The sequence below is a fragment of the Macaca thibetana genome, chromosome 9, assembly GCF_024542745.1.
Source record: "Macaca thibetana thibetana isolate TM-01 chromosome 9, ASM2454274v1, whole genome shotgun sequence".
Taxonomy (NCBI): Eukaryota; Metazoa; Chordata; class Mammalia; order Primates; family Cercopithecidae; genus Macaca; species Macaca thibetana.
Genome location: NC_065586.1, coordinates 112950905 through 112974493, shown reverse-complemented (window position 1 = coordinate 112974493; position 23589 = coordinate 112950905). Strand labels below are relative to the sequence as shown.

Sequence of the window (23589 nt, the reverse complement as noted above, 5' to 3'; positions counted from 1 at the left end):
AACAATATACATTGTGGCAAGTGCCATCCTAGTTTTGTCAGCACTTATGTATGGTCTTTGGATTCCCCTGCCCTCCTGCAGAGGGACTTCTATTCCCCCTCTTCCAATCTTTGTTCTCTTATTCATGGCTAAGTGAAAACAAAGCAAGAAAGCAGCGCATACCCAGTGTTCCATTCTGGACAAGTTCTTCTTCTATAGTGAGAAGGCGGTTGTATTTAGTCACTCGTTCACCACGGGAAAGACCCCCCAACTTGATAAACCGGACACCAAGCCCAACAGCCTGAAAGAGGGGGGCGGGAGCTCATTTTAGATGGAGGAGCCATGTCTTGCTAAATGACAAACAATTCTTTAAGGAGAAAGGAAACTGTCACGGTGTGCTGTTTTGGTTTTTCCCTTATTAGTTTTTTATCTTTATATAAGCACAGTGGCCTACAAGCTGAGAGTGCTGAAAGGCAAACAGATGATGTGACTGACTATCCATCAGGCACTTTACTAGTCACATAGGCATGCTGATTTTATCTAAGAACATTCTGGCCTTTCTCGCTTCATTTTAGGAGGAAAGATTGCAGGTGCACACCCCAGTCATTTAAGTGTGCTCATCATTTTCCCTGGACTTCAATTTTTTGTTCTTTTTAAAAGTTCAAAGATTAGCTCTTTGCAAAAGGTAGCTGTCTGGGAAGAAGCAAGTCTATTTCATAAAAGGTTACATGACTTTCTCCACCAAAGACTGCATTTCTCTGAAATACCAATTCGTGATAAAAGCAGTGTTTGGCAGTTGACCAGCATTCAGCACTTACCAAATCGACAAGGCTGTCATCAGATGATTCTCCTTCTGTACTTCCAAAGACTGTGATGTGCTTCTTACCTGGAAGAGGAATTTCTTTCAGTTTTATACGGTGTAGAAAGGTAGCATACATGTGGGCCTCCGGGATCAAAATTAAACATTTCTCAGATTTATAACTCCCCTGTGAAGAGTCAATTATTTGCCCACCTAGGATTCTAACATTTGCATTTTTATTGCCCTGCTTTTATTTGTTTACCCCCAACTTTCAGTAGCTTAGGTGCTGTAAATACTAAATGAATATCGTGTTTCATTAAAATTAAGATACATGATGGCCAGGTGCGGTGGCTCACGCCTGTAATCCCAGCACTTTGGGAGGCCAAGGCGGGCAGATCATGAGGTCAGGAGATCGAGATCATCCTGGCTAACACGGTGAAACCCCGTCTCTACTAAAAATACAAAAAATTAGCCAGGCGTGGTTGCAGGCACCTGTAGTCCCAGCTACTTAGGCTGAGGCAGGAGAATGGTGTGAACCCGGGAGGCGGAGCTTGCAGTGAGCCGAGATTGCACCACTGCACTCCAGCTCTGGGCAATAGAGAGACACTCCGTCTCAAAAAAAAAAAAAAAAAAAAAAAAAAAAAACATGATTTGTAAGATGTACTATTATTTTTTACCACTAAAAGGGGGTAGGGGGATGCTCAAATTAGATGGACACATTTCTAAGACCACAGCTATAAGACACGATTCAATTTTTTAAATGTTCAATGTAGAAAAATGTGCATCTTTGAGTCTGAAATATGGTAAGAGTAACGTGGAGTTGTTGTGCCTACATAATGGCTTTCTCCTGTCATTGTGTAGAATTTTATTCAAAGGACTGCCATTCTGAATATTTACTAGAAGAGTAGTGTTGGTATTAATCAATCATTTGAGGGTCTCAAAACCCTTTGAAATGTGCCAGTCTGTGAAGAGTGCCAGCCAGAGCTCTTCCTGCGCGACAGTGTTTGCATTGCCTCCTATCATCTACCACCCACAGGCCAGCCCTGCCTAAGCATCTTCTTCCATCCTCTGGCACCAACCCAGACCCCTGGCTGCCAGTCTGGCTCTGAGTTCTGCTCCAGCTCTGAGACCAGCTTTCTGTCTAGTTCCTGCGACCCACTCATGGTATTTGTTTCGTGCCCTCTGCATTAGTGTACAAGACGCCTATGAACTCAGTTTGTAGTCTAGTGGGAGACCCCAGTCATTAGATAGTTGTACAAGTCATTGTAGTCAGTATTACAAAGAGGAAATATAGGATGCTAGGAGGAAGACTCAGAACAGAACCAGTTAGGGATAGGGGTAGGCAAGGGTGGCTGAAGACATTTCATTTTAGCCAAGACCTGAAGGATGCAGAGTCAAGTATGTCAGAGCAAAGCATTCTGGTCCAAAGGAACAGCATGTTTAAACACTGACGTGGTCAAGAGTTGTGGGCAAGTGAGATGACTATAGTGTCATGGGAAACTTACCTAATCTCTCCAAGTCTTGTTTTCTTATCAATAAAGTAGAAATGATAGTGTCTACTTCACAGGAATGCTGTAAGGATTATGTCCAGTTCGCAAATGCCTGATCCATTGGTCTTAAATAAAGCTGCTCTCCTCTGGCATCCCAGATGCACCAACACTGGAGCCCTGCTTTTCACCTGTCGTCCCCTGATCCCCATTGCTGGGATCCTGTCCCTGAATCCCAACTTGATGACTCAGGTTCTGCTTCCCGAGGCTTCCCTGACGCCCCACTGCCTTGCCAAGCTTCCTTGTGCTGCGCGTTAGTAGTGAACCTACCCTTGCCTCCGGTCTCTGTACTGACAGAAAACTGCTTCTAATCTGATCTTGTTGCCTGTTTTCTAAACTGCTCAAGTAGACCATTCCCTGCAGTGGGTGATCTGATTCCAAATTCTGATCCCTCCTAGACTTCCCCAAGTAATGCAAATTAAAATGGCCTACTGGTGTCTGGATATATTATAAGTAGCTAAGTTTATTTTCAATTAAGTAATTCCTACATCCTTACTATGTACTTGAGCCATGCCTATGTGGAAGAAAGAGTTGTGGTCCCTGTTAAGATGTTGACTCCTTATCTAGAATCTAGAGCATAAAGTGGTAGGAAATGATAGGAGGAAATTTACAATACATAGGAGGAAATTTACAATACTGCAGTAACGTGATGCGGGCCACACATGTTCTGCCCCTGTTGTTCCTTGGCTGTGCTTGGTGCCTTGGCTTTGTTAATGGTGAGCTATTTTTTTTAGCTTAAATACTGCATTGTAGGGCCGGGCGCGGTGGCTCAAGCCTGTAATCCCAGCACTTTGGGAGGCCGAGACGGGTGGATCACGGTAGGTCAGGAGATCGAGACTATCCTGGCTAACATGGTGAAACCCCGTCTCTACTAAAAATACAAAAAAACTAGCCGGGCGTGGTGGCGGGCGCCTGTAGTCTCAGCTACTTGGGAGGCTGAGGCGGGAGAATGGCGTGAACCCGGGAGGCGGAGCTTGCTGTGAGCCGAGATCACGCCACTGCACTCCAGCCTGGGAGACACAGCGAGACTCCATCTCAAAAAAAAAAAAAAAAAAAAAAAAAAAAAAAAATACTGCATTGTAGCCGGAAGCCTGGCTAGTGCAGATGGTACCCAGGCGTTCCACAGTGCCTGATTCAGGATTTGAGATCTGTTCTTTAGCAGTAAGAGTTGGGGTACCTCTATGGGTTTCTGTAAATTTATTTATTTATTTATTTATTTATTTATTTATTTATTATTATTTTTTGAGACAGAGTCTCTCTCTGTCGCCCAGGCTGGAGTGCAGTGGCACGATCTCGGCTCACTGCAAGCTCGGCCTCCCGGGTTCACGCCATTCTCCTGCCTCAGCCTCCCGAGTAGCTGGGACTGCAGGCACCTGCCACCACGCCCGGCTAATTTTTTGTATTTTTAGTAGAGACAGGGTTTCACCGTATTAGCCAGGATGGTCTCGATCTCCTGACTCTGTGATCTGCTGGCCCCAGCCTCCCCGAAGTGCTGGGATTACAGGCATGAGCCACCGCGTCCAGCCAGGTTTCTGTAAATTTAAAGATTTTCTGTAGCCCAAGCTCAGAGTCTAAAGCAAATTGATAAATGTGCTGAAGGCTATGCCCTTTCATAAGAAATCAGCCATGAGTCCTCCTGTTACAGGCAGAAAGGCTGTCCCCACTGTGAAGCTGATAGGGCAGTGGCCTTGGCCGTACCTCTGGTAGCCCTCAGTAAAGGGGATGAGCTTGGACTTGGGCTGTTAGTGGAACATTGTGAAGTGAGTCAGTAAGCTGCATTTTGTGTTCCAGCACTAAATCTCTCACAAATGGTTGGACTTTCTTTTCTTCCAAGATTTCTTCCATGCTTTTTAGTAACTTTGATATGCTGTGTATTTTTGGTTTCTTGTATAACCAAGTCATTACGAGTCTTTCAGATGTATACTGTTACTCACTGTCAATCAGATTGGTTATTTCCACCAAATCAGACATTGTAGTTTGGTTTGTGTGTTTTATGATCAGCCCATTGGATTTGGGGATGCTGATGTTTCCTTGCTCTAGAAGTTTAGAAATGCTTTTGGATGCAGTTCCTGCAATTATGTAACACCTGGAACCAAGTGCGTGATAGATGCTGTCCCACTGTTCAGAGTCCTGGGTAAATATTTAAGAATCGATCATTGTAATGCATTGAACATAATTACAAAACAACAGGAATAATAGAGCACATACTCAAACTCACACATTTTCCCTGAGATGCACAAAACAATTTTCTTTTACTTTTGTTCCTGAATGATCCCTGTACCACAGCCACACAAACTAAGAAGCTTTGTGAAACAGAAACTAATAGCGATTACATTTGAGCTTAAAGGTTTTGTGAATAAAATGTTAATACACTGAATGCTATTTCTTATGTGGATTTTAGAGTACTTCAGACCCAGGCTATTCCCATCCACTGTCATCTATATTGCTGCTAAAGATTGACGGGATGGATTTTTCTGATATTTCTGATAAACAGAAAATGGAAAAAGAAACCCTGCAAGGGCTCTAGTCCCTTCTCAACACCCTTATTTTTATTGGTGAGACCATCATAGGAAATGAAATGCTTATTTTAAAATTATACACACACACACACACACACACACACACACACACACACACACAGTCATCCTAGCTTTTGTACCAGGTTTCAACTTACCGCATTAGAATAGACCACATAGGTTCATCCTATCACATGAAAAAAGCTGTGGTCAAGGCTGGGTGCAGTGGCTCATGTCTGTACTACCAGCACTGTGGGAGGCTGAGGCAGGAGGATTGCTTGAGTCTAGGAGTATGAGACCAGCCTGGACAATGTGGCAAGACCCCATCTCTACAAAAAATACAAAAACTAGCTGGGTGTGGTGGTGTGCCTCGTAGTCCCAGCTACTTGAGAGGGTGAGGTGGGAAGATGGCTTGAGCCTGGAAGGTCAAGGCTGCAGTGAGCTGTGATCAGGCCACTGCACTCCAGCCTGGGTGACAGAGCAAGACCCTGTCTTAAAAAAAAAAAAAAGTACGACCAGAGCCTCAGGACGGTCATCACAGGGCTGGTGTGGCAAGGTTAAAGAGCTAAGATTAGGCTCAGCCAGTGCATTCTGTGTGTGCTGGAGTGGAATGGAGGCTGCGAAAGGGAGGATGGGACTGAGACCCTGGGACTCCACATGAGGACCAGCATTTATATTGTCCTCCAAATCGAAAGAGTTGTGTTATGTCAAAGAAGATATCTGTTCAATATATCTGTCCAATCTATCTGATGGTTCTCAAATTTATAAAATCAAGAATTTAAATTTTGGAGTGTAAGTTGGTTGGAGGAAAGATGGTCACATAAGCCTTTGTCAAATGCATGAGTTTTAATAGATCATAAAACCTCAATATCTCAAACACTTTAAAAAGATGGCTTTGCAGGCCGGGCACAGTGGCTCATGCCTGTAATCCTAGCACTTTGGGAGGCCAAGGTGGGCGGATCGCCTGAGCTCAGGAGTTGGAGACCAGCCTGGGCAACACGGCGAAACCTTGTTTCTACTAAAAATACCAAAAATTAGCTGGGTGCGGTGGTGCACGCCTATAGTCCCAGCTACTCGGGAGGCTGAGGCAGGAGAGTCACTTGAGCCCAGGAGACAGAGGTTGCAGTGAGCCAAGATCGTGCCACTGCACTCCAGCCTAGGTGACAAGAGTGAGACCCTGTCTCAAAAGAAAAAATGGCTTTGTTACTTTTATGCATATATAGTGACTGGATTTAGGTTGAAAAATAATTTGGTCTTATAGAAGTCCTGTTTCCCTGAGCACCTGAAAATGATATATGATTAACCTATTGAAGCTCCAGCTTGCACAGCAGGGGCAGCTTCCATCTGTTAGGCTGCTTGTAAATATACAGGTACTCCTGAAGGGCTTGCGAATAGCGTGTTTCATTCCCCAGACAGGCACACTCCTAGGTAATTGTGTTTTTTCTATTCATTTGCTTAGTAAGTGCCTTTTCTCATAAATGCTGAAATAAAGCAACTCAGCCCCAGACCAAATTAAAACGTTTTGAATGACAGAGATCCAAAAGAATGAGATTTTATTCTCTGCTTTGTTATAAAATATAAAAGGTGAGTCCTGCCTATCTTATGGCATATAAAGTATGTTATAAAATATGAAAGGTAAGGTGCTTACCTCCTTCCTGAAAGGATCAATTAAGGCAATAATTGAAGGGTACTTGTTGATCAGATCCACATACAGGTCAACCATCTCCGCTGCATTTTTGTATGTGCCCATGATCACTTCATACTTTCCTTTACTCTGATATGTGTCAGGAAAATATTAAAATAAGGGATAAACAATGAATTCATCAAATCCCAAAGAAGTGGTTCAGATTCCTTTTTGTTCATTTTATATAAGAGGTTGTAAACAGGTTCTTTTCAGGTCACACTGACCTGAGAAATCTGTCCATTCTACTTTAAATATCTTAAATATTAACCTGGGAAATCAAGTCACCATTCCTTTTGATGCCCTCTAGGGTTCTTCCCACAGACTTCAGATGGAGCCTCCTACACAAAACACCAAGAATTACAGAGTAGGAGGGGAATAATCTGTTAGATTTGGCTGCCTGGGTAGATGGACAATAACATAAATTCACAAAACAAGCAGAATAGCAGTGCTAACCTGCTCACTCACTAGACCCTACCATCTTTTAGCTCACATTGAATGAATAACTTGTTTCCTTTACCGTAAATATTCTAAAGCTTGAAAGCAAGGCTAGGCTTTTGATACACTAACAACCAGTATGAAAAGTAATGTGATTTATGTGAGGCATTTCTTTCTTAGGTAGCATGTACCTTCTAGTAGTAACAATATTGTCCTGAAGGTAGAATTCTAGTACAACATTCATTTGAAGTCTGGGAAGCCCCTAAGTCATTAAGTATAGAAGTAAACAGGGCTGAAGGATCTAGAATAGCCTTTCTGCAAAACAAAGCACCCTTCCTTTTAAGTCTGTGTTCAGGGATGGCACCTGGGATATTTGGGCACCGGGAGGGAGGTGGAATGGAACAGAGTGGCTGTTTGGTTTGCTAATACCTTCCTGCTGCTGCTGATAATAGAATGGATTTCATTGGAATTAAGCAGTTTCCTAAGACCGTAACTGAAGGGATTTCATACTTTTTTCATCTTCAAAAGCAGCAAGAACTTTTAACTTCGATAATGCAAAGCTTAAAAAACCCTATCTTGTCAGTGAGGAAACACGAATGATTTTGAACTAACAATATTGTAAGAATTATCTGATATCAAAATAATACATTTTACTGAATATAAGCAATAAATACCCATTCTAGTTAGCACTAGCAGTCAGTATATTCATAGTTCCTGGTATACGTTGCTGATGAAAACATGCAATTATTTTTCTTAATGGTATGTCTAGGAACCAATCATTATGTGAAGAATAAGAAATTACTTTAAATATTCTTTTATGTGCTTAGTTTCTTTAGAAAAGTAAAAGAACTTTTAGAAGTCAGTCAAAATTGAGGGTTCTTATATAGTGTTCAAAATGTTCTTTGTAAAGTTAAAAATCACAGTTAAAGCAGAATGCTATTTGGTCAAGTCCCCTGAATTTGACATAAATCACCAAGTCACCATAAATGCTTGGCAATATGCTGGGCATTTCATAAAACGCAGACTCAGCATTTTTGTGTATTTGAAATTGGGAAATGTGTTAGTCTGTTTTCATGCTGCTAATAAAGACATACCTGAGACTGGGTAATTTATAAAGGAAAGAGGTTTAATTGACTTACAGTTCCACATGGCTGAGGAGGCTGCACAATCATGGTGGAAGGCAAAGGAAGAGCAAAGTCATGTCTTACAAGGCAGCAGGCAAGAGAGAGTGTGTACAGGGGAACTCCCCTTTATAAAACCATCAGATGTAGTGAGACTTATTCACTATCATGAGAATAGCATGGGAAAGACCTGCACCCATAATTCAGTTACCTCCCATGACACATGGGAATTATGGGAGCTACAGTTCAAGATGTGATTTGGGTGGGGACACAGCCAAACTATATCAGTAAGTATATGTGTAAGACAGAAAACTAATAACTTTCCTAACATACCAGTTTCCCAAGTTTAAAGGTAAATTGCTGTTGTATTACCCTGAGGAAGTGAAGACTAGAATGTTGCTTGTTTTTTTTTGTTTTGTTTTGAGACAGAGTTTCACTCTCATTGTCTGGGCTGGAGTGCAGTGGCACGATCTTGGCTCATTGCAGCCTCCACCTCCTGGGTTCAAGTGATTCTTTTGCCTCAGCCTCCCGAGTAACTGGGATTACAGAAACCCACCACCATACCCAGCTAATTTTTTGCATTTTTTTGTAGAGACGGGGTTTCACCATGTTGGCCAGGCTGGTCTTGAACTCCTGACCTCAGCCTCCCAAAGTGCTGGGATTACAGGCATGAGCCATCATGCCCAGCCGACTAGGATGTTTTTTAATGAACCTGTTTTCCACTCTCTTTTTAGAATCTTTCTCTTCAGGTGGGTGATCCCCAGGTGGAGTCTCATCATATCACTAAGGCTCTGTCCTCCTAACCCAGGCTGTGGATAACACTGTGATGTGTTTAGTTGGACAACAACATATTCTTTGTAAACTTCAATAACTTGGACATTTTTTTATATTTAAAAAGTCACAGCATAAATTCTAAGAACTACATTCTGGAAGGGCCTATCATGTCATAAGTTACAACTCATCCACTTTTTAGGCTCGACAAATTCAGCATTTATCAACCAAATGCAGTTTGTTAAATTATTTTTCAGTAGCTTTCAGGATTGCAATGTAAGTGACTCATTTTACTCATCTTTATTATAGAATTTCTATATATAATAATGACATTGTCTATTTAAAATTTTTTATGGTTATGTTATTCTGTGGTCATTAGCTAATTTGATTTTCTCAGTTCCGTTTATATTAGAATCCTTCACACAATATTAATAAAAAACAATAAGATCTGTTTGGACAATATTCAGATAAGCTCTTTTTCTCTGAGTTCTAATTTAAAAATCATGGATCTCAATAGGAAGTGAATGTTCTGAAGTGGAAACTTACGTAGTCCATCAGCTCATGTCCAGCACAGTTGATAGCTAGATGCAGATTTGTTCCCAGTTCCAGCCCCAGGTTTGCACAGATTTCCTGTATTAGAAGCAGTGGCTGTTCTATGGTGTCACAGTTAATGGTTAAACAACCAAGATGGGACATCTTGCCAGTGATCTGCTGCTACAAGATCAAGAGACAATGATGCATGTCAGTACACCTCATTAAGGTTCTTGGTGCTTCCTGTGATAGGCATGGTTTATGATCAGATACAGCTCTGCAAAGATCAGTCCTTTAATTCTCAATCCTACTTAGGATTGATTCACATGACTTAGGGCATATGATTCCCCTGCAGTATCTGGGAGTAATTTTCTTCTGAGGTTTCCAAGTTTAGCCTGGGAGCACACTTTTCTCTCTTCAGTGTGTCTGTGTTCTCTCTTTATTGACGCTGCTGTTCCTTGTACGTGGGGCTAGCCTGAGTCACAACCACCCGGTTGGTGAATCTCCAGGCCCTCCCTGTAAATGTCCATCCTGTGTGTCTCTAGCTCTGCCAGTCCTTTTCCTCCAAACCTGCTCTTTCCTATGTTCTGTTTTCCTCCAGATAAATGCAGCTGTTAAAAGCGTAACCCTCCTTCAGGAAAAGTTTTATTTATTTATTTTGTTTTGGGATAGTGTCTTGCTCTGTCACCCAGGCTGGAGGGCAGTGACTTGAATGTGGCTCTGCAGCCTCGACTTCCCCAGGCTCAAGTCATCCTCCTTTCTCAGCTTCCTGAGAACCTGAGACTAGAGGCATATGCCACTACACCTGGCTAATTTTTTTATATTTTGTAGGGACAGGGTCTTGCTGTGTTGCCCAGGCTTGTCTTGAAGTCTTGTGCTCAACACTCCCAAAGTGCTGGGATTACAGGCGTTGGCCACTTTAAAAGGACTGCAGACTTCCGCTAAGAGGATGCAATACTGAAGATGGATTTTAGTGGAAGATGATTTCAGGACCCACATAACCCCAAGGAAAGACAGCTATTGCAAAGTCAGCCTTGATGTGCCCTCGCCATAAATTGCCACTATGCAATTATAAATTGAAGCAATATCAGTGAATCTGAGGGCTTAAGGTAAGGTGTGTGTGTGTCTGCGCCAAACTCAACGACAAACATGAACCCGGCAATGAGTATTCTATTTTGACTGGTGATAGCACTATTTTAATGTCAATGAGAGGAAACTTTTATTTGGCAAACAAAGGAATAGTTGAGGAAATTTTTGTCCATCAATTGAGTTTTGTTATAGAGCCTTCTGAACTATGAAAGTATCACTTATTTGGTGCTTACTAAATGCCAGGTACTGTTCTAAGCACATTACATAAAGTAAAATACATTTACTCCTTACACATCATATGAAGGTATTACTATGATCTCCATTTTACAGTTAAGTAACTTGGACCAGATTTTAATCCAGGCAGTTTAGCACCAGAGTTTATACCCCTAGTTCTTGTGTGGCTGCCTCTCTGGAATCTATACTCTAGACTGTTTCTAACGGTAAAAAAAAAAAAAGTAGTAGTACAGCTGATTACAGGGAGGGCTGATGTTGGTCTAAGTTTCCCAGCATGCAGAGAACCACCTGCTGGAATGAAGGAACAACACTGAGAACTGGTGGCTTGTTTACCATCTCCACCTCTTGCAAGGCCTAATATTAGACAGCTGTGCTCATTCCAACATGTACAAACTGTTGACAGTATTTTACTTAGTGCTGTATGTGTTCACACATTTCTCTCTTCTAATCTTGAAAAGAAACTTCATTTTTTTTATCTCTGCCGTGTCTTCTCCTTTCTTTCCTAGCCCCTCTTCTTTTGACTTCAGCCGACTCTCACCTACCTAACATTAAGGTGGGGCAAGGATTGTTCACTCACAGAGCAAATCAAATACTGCAGATGTGAGCAACCTTCACCCATGTGCATGCTCTTCAAAGTTCTTATTGGCTGTTCTGTTTATATTGTTGAAAGTTTAGGCTATAATAGATACATCTATCAGAGCATTCACAGTCACCAAGGTGACTGACAGATCAAGTTCCGCTGGTCTCCCAAGGCTCCTGAAGCCAGCGCGGCCAGTTTTGACAAGGAGGACTGTTCGCCTCATTCTCCTGGCAAAATCGGAGTTCCTGCAATGGTTCATCAGAAATGATGCTTCAGTGTGTCTGGGGGACCAGATGGAAGGAAGAGCCATCTTTTGTGCTTCTTCTTTTTCTCTTTGTTAATAATAAAATGTAAAATATCCTGTGTGCCTTTCAGCTAGTTGTCAAGAGAGATTCGATTTCCCAAACACTTCCCCCATAGGGTCCAGTGTAACCCTATTTCCCATAAATGCTTCCTAACCCTGTGAGATTCCAGATGGCCAGACAGCTGCTGCCAGCGATAGCCAGGCAGCCTGTTGCTGGAAGGCAGGGGCAGCATGATACTGCAGCTCTGGGGGTGCCTGGAGCAACATCACTATATGGTTTCCATTTGCCTCAGTCCTGGACTTGGAGCAAAAAGTGACTATGGAAGATAAAAAGGGGCAGGAAATCTATAAACAGTGTCATATGGAAGGATGGTAAACAATATATAGACTTACTTGACCTCTTTTGCTTCCATCATGCCCTTTTTTTGTCTCTGCTTTTGGAGGAGAGGGCTGTGGGGCAGAAGATAAAAATACATCACCTGAAATTTTTAGCATGGCTGTGGCAGCAAGCAAAGCTTACTGCTCTGAGACCTGACCAGCCACGCTGAATCTCACACGCGTGTGCGCCCACACACACACACGCACTCATGCACATAGGGACAATTCCAGCCATTCCCTACTTGATATGCCACAAACTATTTCTGAAATTCAGGAATGTGTTTCCTTTAGTTCATCCTTACCCTCTGTCCCCAGTCACATATATGGGGTGTGTATACAGATTCATGCATTTCTATGCATATAAATAATGTGCTATTCACACATATATCATGAACTTCTGCTGTGTGCAGGCACCCTTTTTCTGCAGGAGGATACAAAGTCCCCTCCTTGCCCTCAGGGCTTAACCCCGCTGTGGGATTTGCTTTTACAGGCCCAACATGATGTTTTGAATATTCTCAGGATGCAAACACTTTCTCCTGCAGGGTGGTTTTGACTTTGATTTGAAACAGTCAAAGGTAATTAAATCTGGTGAATCTAGTGGGTGTAGTGTCAGGAGGTTAAAAGCAAAGGTAATTCCCAAAGAGGCATTCCCACATTTGGCATATTGGATGCGTATTATTGCAAGGATCTAATCTTTTAAAGGATGCACTTTCGTGTTCAGCGTATACTGGCTCTGTAAGCTGAGGCATGATTGTCAAGCATAAGTATGGCTCACACTCAAGTATATGCACATACAGTGACCCTGAACAGAAGGGCAAAGGGAAGTCATGTGATGTGATCAGGGGACGATCTCAGTGATTACTGGCACCAATTCAGAACGGCAAACATTAAAGAACAGTCTTGGTGTGCATTATTATTGGATTTCTCATGTTTTTTATGCTCCCTCATTGAGACTTTTAAGCTGCCTGAGGACAGGAAGTATGTTTTTATCCCCTTTTGCACCTAGCATAGGGCCTTGCAATGGTAAAAAATAGCCAGGGAAAAAAACAACCTGTAACATCTTTCTCTCTACCGTAATAAGAATAAGCTGTTAAATAATGGAAGTTAAAATCTCCAGCCCCACCCCTACCCCTTTTTGTTTTAAAGACACGGTCTCACTCCGTCACACAGGCTGGAGTGCAGTGGCACAATCATGTCTCACTACAGCCTTGACCTCCTGAGCTCAAACAATCCTTCTGCCTCGGGCTCCCAAGTAACTGGGCGACAAGTGTGCACCGCCATGCCTGGCTAATTTTTTTTTTTTTTTCCGGTAAATATTTTTGTAGAGACAGGGTCTCACTATGTTGCCCAGGCTGGCAGCCTTTTTTTTTTTTTTTTTTTTTTTTTTTTTTTTTTTTTTTTTTTGAGACGGAGTCTAGCTCTGTTGCCCAGGCTGGAGTGCAGTGGCCGGATCTCAGCTCACTGCAAGCCCCGCCTCCCGGGTTCACGCCATTCTCCTGCCTCAGCCTCCCGAGTAGCTGGGAGTACAGGCGCCCGCCACCTTGCCCGGCTAATTTTTTTTTTTGTATTTTAGTAGAGACGGGGTTTCACCGTGTTAGCCAGGATGGTCTCGATCTCCTGAACTCGTGATCCGCCCGTCTCGGCCTCCCAAAGTGCTGGGATTACAGGCTTGAGCCACCGCGCCCGGCCAGCCTTTTTAATCATAAAAAAATGCAATGTATTCTAGAATGGCTGTTCTCAGACTAAGTGGATTTAAAAATGGCTAAAAACTGAAACAAATACCATCTTTCATTAGTAAGAATTAGTCTACTCGGGAGTTCCTAGGGAGAGTGAGTTTGCCAAAATAAATCTGGCATGATGTAATCTGCTAATCAATGCCACCAGCCAAATGATGTCATCAGGAGCTATCACTTTATTACTAAAACAAAGCATGGTGATTGCAGTAACCCTGGTTCCACTCCTATCATCCCCTGTTTTAAGACCGTGGCTTTAGCTAAGGTTATCTACAGACATCTTTGGGTTGGGGCCTGCATGAGAAAACATATCATTTCTTCAGCATTTTTTTTTTCTCAAAATAGATTAAAATTAAGACTTAATAGAAGAATTGGGGTAATGTTGGGAATGCTCTGTTATCACTGTAATCACTGGGAAGGATTAAACATCTTTCTATATTCAATTACTATGCTATAAATAGGCACCTTTTATTAGCAGCCCAGCAGTTCAGAAGTTCCTCCCATACAAGGCAGGCTTTTTTTTTTTTTTAATGGGACAGGATCTCCCTCTGTCACCCAGGCTGGGGTGCAGTGGCATGATCAGAACTCACTGCAGCCTCAAACTCCTGGGCTCAAGCAGTCCTCCCACCTCCGCCTCCCAGGTGGCTGGGACCACAGACGCATGCCACCACACTGGACTAATTTTTGTGGAGACAAGGTCTTGCTATGTTGCCAGGCTGGTCTTGAACTCCTGGCCTCTCCACCTCCGCCTCCCAAAAGTGCTGGGATTATAGGCATGTGCTACCACACCTTGAACTCCTGGCCTCTCCACCTCCGCCTCCCAAAAGTGCTGGGATTATAGGCATGTGCTACCACACTTGGCCAAGGCAGGCATTTAAAAACTGTACAGATGAGGAAACCAATGCTTTGACAGGATATGTAAGAGGCTCACGAAGTGGCAGCTGATAAGTGCAGAACCAAAATAGAAACCAAATCTGTTTGCTTCAAAGATTGTGCTCTTTCCACCACACTACATATTATTTAACAACTTAAACTTTGTGACTTCGACTGCATAGTGATGGTTTTTGATACTGAACTTTCTCTAAGTGCTTTACTGCTTTTCCTTCAAACATGAATGAACTAGTTGGAGCTATTACTAAGAATCCCACTGCAGCTTCCAAACATGTAACGCCACGTGGAAAGTCAACAGAAACGTGATCCCTGCATCACACTATTGATATAATGGCCAGGTGAAATTAAGATATAATTAAGATATAATTAATAAGACATTAAGATATAATCCAGCCCCCAAGGGGCTGGATTACCCCGCTGTGGGGGCTGCCCTGTAGATTGCAGGACGCTCAGTAGCAGCTCTGATCCCTGCTTACAAAATGCCATCAGAACCCTCCTTCCAAGCCAAGACCACTAAAAATGTCTCCAGACTTGCCAAATGTCCCCTGGGCAAAATCATTGCTGGCTGAGAGTCACTGCCTTAAGAGAACAGATTGCTACATTTCACTTCATCAAAAAATTTTAAAAATCGGTATGACTCCATATCATACAATTTAAAGGCAGGCAACATGATACAGGAAAATAGGTCTAGCATATATAAAGAATTGGCTGGGCATGGTGGCTCACGCTTGTAATTCCAGCATTTTGGGAGGCCAAGGCAGGCGGATCACAAGGTCAGGAGTTCGAGACCAGCCTGCCCAAGACAGTGAAACCCCATCTCTACTAAAAATACAAAAAATTAGCTGGGCATGGTGCTGGGTGCCTGTAACCCCAGCCACTCAGGAGGCTGAGGCAGGAGAATCGCTTGAACCCGGAAAGCAGAGGTTGCAGTGAGCTGAGATCACGCCACTACACTACAGCCTGGGAGACAGAGCTAGACTCCATCTCAAAAAAAAAAAAAAAAAAATATATATATATATATATATATATAGAGAGAGAGAGAGAGAGAGAGAGAGAGAGGATTAAATCCCTTATTATGTAAAGAATTCCTAGATAGCAATAAAAGATAAACACCTCAATGAAAAGGGCAAAGAAGTAAAGCAATTTGCAGAATGATTTGTGCATAATTTTTGTATTATTTTAAACACTGTTCTCTGTTGTGCATTTATCTTCCCCGCCTGCCCGCTCCCCGACGAGAGGGAGTCTCACTCTGTTGCCCAGGCTGGAGTACAGTGGTGTGATCTTGGCTCACTCCAACTTCCACCTTCCAGGTTCAAGTGATTCTCCTGCCTCAGCCTCCCGAGTAGCTGGGATTACAGATGTGCACCACCACACCCAGCTAATTTTTGTATATTTAGTAGAGATGGGGTTTCGCCATGTTGGCCAGGCTGGTCTTGAACTCCTGACCTCAAGTGATTTGCCCACCTCAGCCTCCCAAAGTGCTGGGATTACAGGTGTGAGCCACCACTCCTGGCCTATCTACTTAATTATTGTTTTAAAAAGTCTGGAAAGCCACACTCAATTTTTAACGACAGTTATCTTTAGAGAAGGGACTGTACTGAGGGTGGTAGTCTGTAGGAGGTGGTTGTGGGTGGGTAGCTCTATCAGTATTTGAATTTTCACAAGAACATTCATGAGCTACTTGTGTCATCACAAAGTAAATAAAACATTTAAAAGACAAAATGTCAGGAAAGATTTTAGAATTGAAGAAAAACTTTTTTTTTTTTTTAAATGGAGTTTCATTCTTGTTGCCTAGGCTGGAGTGCAATGGCACGATCTCAGCTCACTGCAACCTCCACCTCCTGGTTTCAACTGATTCTCCCACCTCAGCCTCCCGAGTAGCTGGGATTACAGGTGCCTGCCGCAATGCCCAGCTAATTGTTTTGTATTTTTAGTAGAGATGGGGTTTCACCATGTTGGCCAGACTGGTGTCGAACTCCTCACCTCAGGTGATCCACCTGCCTTGGCCTCCCAAATTGTTGGGATTACAGGCTTGAGCCACCACGCCCTGCTGAAAAACTTTTAAAAGAAATTAAGAAGGATGAATTGTAGAATGCTCAGATATCCTGAGTTTCCTAAGAGTTTAAACTGGTTTCCTTCACCTGCTCTGACACAACCCACCAGGTATGGCTTCCTGTGGCACTGGCTCCTGATGCAGCGTGTTTCAGGTTAAACTTGTTTACTCTTCACAGTCACCCTCATGATTTGGATACTGATCATCTCCATTTTATAGATGAGGAACCCGAGACAGAGAGGCTATGGAATTGGCCCAAGGTCACGGAGTTATGAATGGCAAAGCAGAGTGCAACATCAGAGCTAACTTGTCCAAGTCTGAGTTTCTACAGGCTGGTCACTCAGAAAAGAAACTGGCCTCCTGAAAAGCACCATGGAACCGGCTCCAGCCTGGAACTGCTTAAAGCAATTCTGATCAACTGCAGGGATTGGGCCCCAGCCAGCCAACCCCCATCGAGGCAGGGGAGGGGCCCGTGCCCCCTGCCTGCAGTCACACTCTGTGCTGATGAGACAGAGTTAGAACCAGAGTTCTTCCATGTTACACTGCTATTGTATGCCAGCCCCATCCTACTGGGTCCTCAGCCTACTGCGTCCTAATCACGCAGCTTAAAAGCCTCAGGCTAAATGCAATGTGGGATCCTGGAATGGATCCTAGAACAGAAAAAGGACACTGGTGGAAAAACCAGTGAAATTTGAATCAAGTCTGTAGTTATTAGTAGTGTATCATTTTGGTTTCTTAGTTTTGACAAATGTACCATGTAATATATCATTAACACTGGGGGAAACTGGGTGAGAGGTATTCAGGAACTGTCTGTACTATCTTTGCAACTTTTCTGTAAATGTAGTATTCCAAAATCAAAGTCGTGTGTGTGTGTGTGTGTGTGTGTGTGTGTGTGTGTGTGTGTGTGTGTGTGTGTGTGTGTATAAAGCCCCACAGACAAGGATTGGGTCCCTCTCCTGGCCTCAGCCCTGCCATATCACTGTGCACTGACCATTTAGAACACGATGGGACAACTGGTGACTCATACACCTGCCTCTGTGACTGCCCCCAAGAGGGCTGCTCTGCCAGGGGCCCTTGTTTGCTCAACACGGGGACCCTAATGCAGGCACAAGAGTCTGTGCCTTCATTCCATCAAGCTTCCTCTCATGTCCTGGAGGCCACATCCTTTCTTTCTTAGTAAATCCTAAGGGATGATCTTAGCACAAAGCCAGTTGCCCCAGAAACTGAAATGAGATTGTTAAGTACCATTAGAGGCTGGATCAATAGCCACTGAGGACATGGATACACTTGGTTCATGGGGGAAACCCAAAGCCAATAAATACATTCTCCATATCAACCACAGTTGATTTAATTCCAAATGAACTACAAGTTGGACGCTAGAAGGTGTCTAAGTGTCAGTAACTAGATACCATAGAATCTCTTTACATACCATTTCAATTATTTTGTTGATATGTTTCCGAATTTCCATAAGCATCTCGACCCCCTGTAAGTAGAACAACCATGATCTTCCATAGTTGCAGACTAGAAAGTTTAAGTATAAAAACGTGTAACACATGTGGCTATTTCTAACTCAGAGTATCTGTAGAATCCCTGATTAGTGGATGATATGCTCTACAAAATCAGCAGATTAAATGTTAATCTTCAGCCCGTTTTCATTGGGTTGAATGTGAATGAGAGACTCTTCTCCCTCAGTAGCCTCTCTTCACCCTTCAGAACTGACTGGTTCAGTTGCTTGGATCAAGTTAACTTCAGCCTCCTTTATGGTCTCTGGACCAACCTGGATAACTTTCTTCTTCTTTTTTATTTTATTTTTTGAGATGGAGTCTCACTCTGTTGCCCAGGCTAGAGCACAGTGGTGTGATCTCGGCTTACTGCAAACTCCAAATTGTTCAAGCAATTCTCTTGCCTCAACCTCCCAAGTAGCTGGGATGACAGGCATGCACCACCATGCCTGGCTGGTTTTTGTATTTTTAATAGAGACGGGGTGTTGCTATGCTGTCCAGGCTGTTCTCGAAGTCCTGACCTCAGGCTATCCTCCCGTCTCAGCCTCCCAAAGTGCTGGGATTACAGGTATGAGCCACCATGCCAGGCCAACCTAGACAACTTTCCTACAATACATGTCACAGATCACCAAGGTAGTCTGGATTAAAGTGGCTAAATCAATATAAATCTACTGCCCCTTAAAAAGTAGAAAAGCATGTTGTGATGATGAGATCTGCATACGAAGACCCAATAAAGAATGGCTCTCCTCGTGCTCTGGTATGCAAACAGCTCAACAGATACTAACTAAAGGAAAGATCCTGACACCAGGATCTGAATACAGTCTGACAGATGATAAGCCAGGTATAAATCCTAGTCGTCTGCAACTGATAAACTGTAAGGCAATAACTATTTTAAGAAATAATTCTTTATCATGAAAAAAGTTGATTTTTTTTTCTTTTACTGATTTCCACCAAGATAAAATATCACTCAACTTATTGCTGGAGGGGGCTTGGGGAAAGCTTTCCGTACTGTTTTAGAAAGCATCTCCTATAGATCGTGAACCTTTGGTCATCATGAAGATTTAAAGAGGCATATTGACTCTTTCAGGCTACTGAGGAGCAGTACAGACCCTCGCACACCTCTGAGTGGTGAACATGCAACGAGATTTTTTCACTCCTATGCACTAAAAGTCTCATACGTCCCAGGCAAGTCCTGGAGTTCTTACTTAACAGAGTGGGCTGCTAGGAGGTGCTAGCTTTCATTTGCTGCTGCCATAGGGCACAGTGCAGAGTAAATAAAGATGCCCCCAAATAACAACCTTCCAGCACTTTCTAGGTCTGCAGAGTTTCTCAGTCATGGCTTCTCTGTGAGTTACCAGCGTGAGCCAATGCTGTAATGAAACCAGACATCTAAGGTGCTCTACATGTGCTCCCTTTGGTTTGAGGTCTTTCTTCCCACTTCACTAATATCCTAAAATATTTTTTCTCGTTTTATCTTTAATTCCCTGTCCCTTGGTGTCACAAGGGAGCTCCACTAAAAGTTCATCAATTATGGAGTTTTTTTTTTTTTTTTTTAGAAAAGGTAATTTGACATAATGTAAGGTACTTGTTTGGTTGTTAATTCAGGATGGGGTATACAAATCACTTCTTTCATTAAATTTAGCTTCCCAGATGATGACTTCCCACAGCTGATCAGCGATACCATCAGCAAAGGCATAAATAGCATTGGCTGTTCCTGAAATAGGGGGAAAATGAGGGAAAATGAGAAACAGGGTTCATCCATATTGAGATACTCATGGCTCCTTTTAATGGAACTTCATAGATACTAACCTGATTGTGCTTCAATAGAGCGATATTTAAGTACAGAGGTTTATTAAGCAGCATGGCACAGGCTTTGGCAACAGCTAGTGACACGGCCCCTATGGCCATACTGCCACTGAGCACAGGCTCAACAGGCTCTGCAGGTGCAATAGGTTTCTCCGTAATAGTATCCTTCCTCCCTGGAGGGAGAAAGATTGAGAGAGTTAAGACTGTATTTCTAAATGCTTTACTTACAGATGGAAAGATCCAGGAAAAAGAAAGGATGAAAGCCGAGGCTGGGAACAACAAATGCTCTACCTCAACCCCCAAGAAGTTTTCTGTTTGGTTTTGCTTAAGATTCTCAAATAATCATTAGCCATGGATTTTGCCAGTCTAAGACATTTGAGGCCATTTAACATTAATTCCTTCATCAATCATATGAGGTAGATATTTTTATTCTACATTTACATATACGTAAACTGGGGCTTAGAGGGGTTAAAAGACTTGCCCAACATGTAACAGAAAGTAGATAGAGGATTTGAACTGTCTTTAAATTTCAAATCTTTTGTTTTTCTATATTTCACCATAGCTGCTGCACACTCAATTTTCTGCTGAACATCTCTGCATAAATATATCTAACCCTGCTGTCTTTCTCGCCAACACCAAATCAATGCCTTGTTCTGTGTCATTTACGATCTTTAGCAGTGCCTTTCAGATCCAACCATCGACCGAGATTCCTTACCCATCTTTCACTAGAATATGTTCTCAGCCTCCCTGTCTCGTGAGGTCCAGAGTCCATCATACATATCTCTAGTGTTCCTCTTGTCCTATCCTCCACAGCTGCCGATGTGGTTCAGGTCCCCAGTGGAGAAAAGATATTTCAGCACCTCACGTTTAATGAGTGCTTAGCAAATAGCTGTGTCCTCCCACTTCTTCCCTTAAGTTCCACGTTCTGTTAGTCAAAAGCAACCACTAAACGAACATTCATGTTGGTCTCTACTTATAACTCAGTAGTGGCCATCCCACCCTTCCAACGGAAGATTGCTCAAACATAATTCTTTTGTCTCAGGGCAAATCTCTTCACCTCTCTGGGCCTCAGCATCTGGATCTATGAAATAAGGTACCCTGTCTCCCTGGTCTCTTTGGTCCCTTCCTGGTTCTGGTTTCTCAACGAAACCCACGTTAATTGAGTGTATGGCTCGTGCCTGGCATCATGCTAGATACCGGCAATGGCAAGTGGAATAAACATGATTCATGCCCTCAAGGAGCATGCTCTAGTTCAGCAAACATACAAAACCCTGTTATTATACTAACAGCAGCTCCAGAATGACCGTACTGCAGGGGCTGAGGTTAGCGATCTGTTGGAAGGCATGCAGCAAGGGCAGACTGAAGTGATCATTTCTATTATTTGCTTTAAAATAAAGTTTTGTAAAGAAAATGTTTATTTTACATAGGATTGAGAAAATGTTGGTTGTTCATATCAAAGGAATCAAAACTCTAAGATATGGAGTGGCTTTTTGATTAGCTAATGGAAATTTTGAAGGGAGGTGAAAGGTCTCCCAAGCCATCCCCTCCTACCCCACCCCCAACTTGGCACTGCTCAATGCACCTTATTTAATAATAAGTATTTCTTACCTCTGGGTGAGAAACTGTTTTATTTTACAAATAAAAATGGAGAGTGGGATGGGGGCAAAATCTTTGAGTGAGGACGTGGCATAGGATGGATGGCTTTTGGCTGTGAGCCCAAACTGGTTCTGTAGCCAAGAGACTCAGACAGGCAGTCCAAGTTTCAGCCTTTCTTCCTCACACATTTGTTACTAAGGACTCTGCAAGATGGTAAGTCACCAACCAACCTGGCTTTTGCCCCTTTTTTTTGGTAGGAGGTGGAGGGGGTGGTGGCGGTGGTACTGGAGGTACAAGTGTAGGCACTGCTGAGGATTCCAGGCTGTTTTCCAATTCTTTTCTCTCCTTATCTTCTTGTACTTTACTTGCAAAGAATATCCTTAATGGCAAGAAAATATGGCTTTACACTGGGATATTTAGGAAGATCACTCTGTGATTTTGGTCATGTTTTAGAGCTGACCCCAATATATTTCAATAAATAACTGCTTTTCAGCTACTTAAGAACAAATCAACTTTAATTTTCAAAGCCAGAAAACACTGATGCTGTTATAAAACTGCATTCAAGAACTGAAATTCATTTTGGCATGGAAATAAATGATTAAAGATTTCAGGTGCTCATTTTAAAATGATTTGAGCCCTGGTTTTGCACTTTTAGAGTAAAACTTGAAGATGTAATTTTATTGTGGGTTACAGTATTTTCTTTTTGTAGAAATGACCATCAGAAAACAAATGTGTCAAGAATAGAGTGAAATATAGCATATAAATATAGAGGACTTCCTTTCTTTTTCTTGGCACTTAAGATGAATATTTAAAAAAAAACTTTTGGAAATCCCACTTAGATGCATTTATGTAAAATTTCAGCACCCCAGAATAAAAAGAAGAGGCTAAAAGCTTCTATAGGCAAAAAACCAGGCAAATAAAAAACAAAGACATAGGAATCAGATTTGCATCAGATTTATTAATAATCCAGATGCCAGTGGGGCAATGCCTTTAAAGTATGAGATAAATTGATTTCAACAGAGAATTCTATACTCAGCTAAACTATCAACCTTGGGGGCAAAGTATCGACATTCCCACACATAAAATAACTAAGAAACTTTACATCCCATATACCCTTTCTCATCCTTACTTTTAAAGGATACAATCCAGCAAATCATGAAAGAAAAGAATGTGGGATCCAGAAACAGGAGAACAATGAAGTTTTATGGCATCTCTGTAGGTGGTCTACAGAAGAACCAGTCCAGATGGGTGATTTGGGGAGGGAAAATGCCAGGAAAAAAAAAGAGTGTAATAAAATATAAGATGTAACTGAGAGCTTGAGAAAAAAAATAATAAACTAAGAAAATGATAATAGCACATGACGGAAAAAAAAAAAAAAAAGGAATAGAGGAATAGCATTCAGAAACTCCAAGCAAACCAAAAACTATTCAAAAAAGTTTCTTGGCCTGGCGCGGTGGCTCACGCCTCTAATCCCAGCACTTTGGGAGGCCGAGGCGGGTGGATCACTTGAGGTCAGGAGTTCTTGACCAGCCTGGCCAACGTGGTTAAAAACCCATCTCTACTAAAAATACAAAAATGAGCTGGGCATGGTGGCAAGCACCTGTAATTCCAGCTACTCAGAGGCTGAGGCAGGAGAATCGCTTGAACCTGGGAGGTGGAGATTGCCATCAGCCGAGATCATGCCACTGCACTCCAGCCTGGGTGACAGGGGAAGACTCCATCTCAAAAAAAAAAAAAAAAAAAAAAAAAAAGTTTCTTTTACAAAGGTCATTATCTTACTCTGAAGCAAACGAAAATGTTATACACAATTAAGTAAATGACAAAGCTTAAGAAAAGAGAATCCAATTGACCTTCTGTTGGCCAAGGGGTTGTGGCATTGGACCTGCACAAACAGAAAAGTGATTCTAACCCATTACTTGGTTGGGCAATGAAGAACATTTCCATAGCCCTAGTAAACGCTTCCTTGTTAGCGCGTTTGAATCAACCTATGGGCAAAGCATGGGAGACTCAGTTGTGGCTGGAGGACAGAATGTAAGTGTC

The 23589-nt window shown here is 42.5% G+C and overlaps 1 protein-coding gene across 2 annotated transcripts in view; it reads right to left on the bottom strand.

The window, feature by feature from the left end:
* ENO4 (enolase 4) overlaps positions 1 to 23589 on the bottom strand; it is a 33767-nt gene that overhangs the window by 2283 nt on the left and 7895 nt on the right. Inside the window, exons 4-13 of one of the 2 annotated variants that reach the window (XM_050803969.1) lie at positions 21780 to 21928; positions 19957 to 20126; positions 19733 to 19861; positions 18075 to 18128; positions 11984 to 12040; positions 9399 to 9566; positions 6490 to 6615; positions 4260 to 4455; positions 798 to 865; positions 163 to 280 (exon numbers count right to left, since the gene is read on the bottom strand). In XM_050803969.1, the coding sequence (XP_050659926.1) occupies positions 163 to 280; positions 798 to 865; positions 4260 to 4455; positions 6490 to 6615; positions 9399 to 9566; positions 11984 to 12040; positions 18075 to 18128; positions 19733 to 19861; positions 19957 to 20126; positions 21780 to 21928 (1235 nt within the window). The remainder of the gene's footprint in view (positions 1 to 162; positions 281 to 797; positions 866 to 4259; positions 4456 to 6489; positions 6616 to 9398; positions 9567 to 11983; positions 12041 to 18074; positions 18129 to 19732; positions 19862 to 19956; positions 20127 to 21779; positions 21929 to 23589) is intronic. The other variant, XM_050803970.1, reaches the window with a different exon arrangement.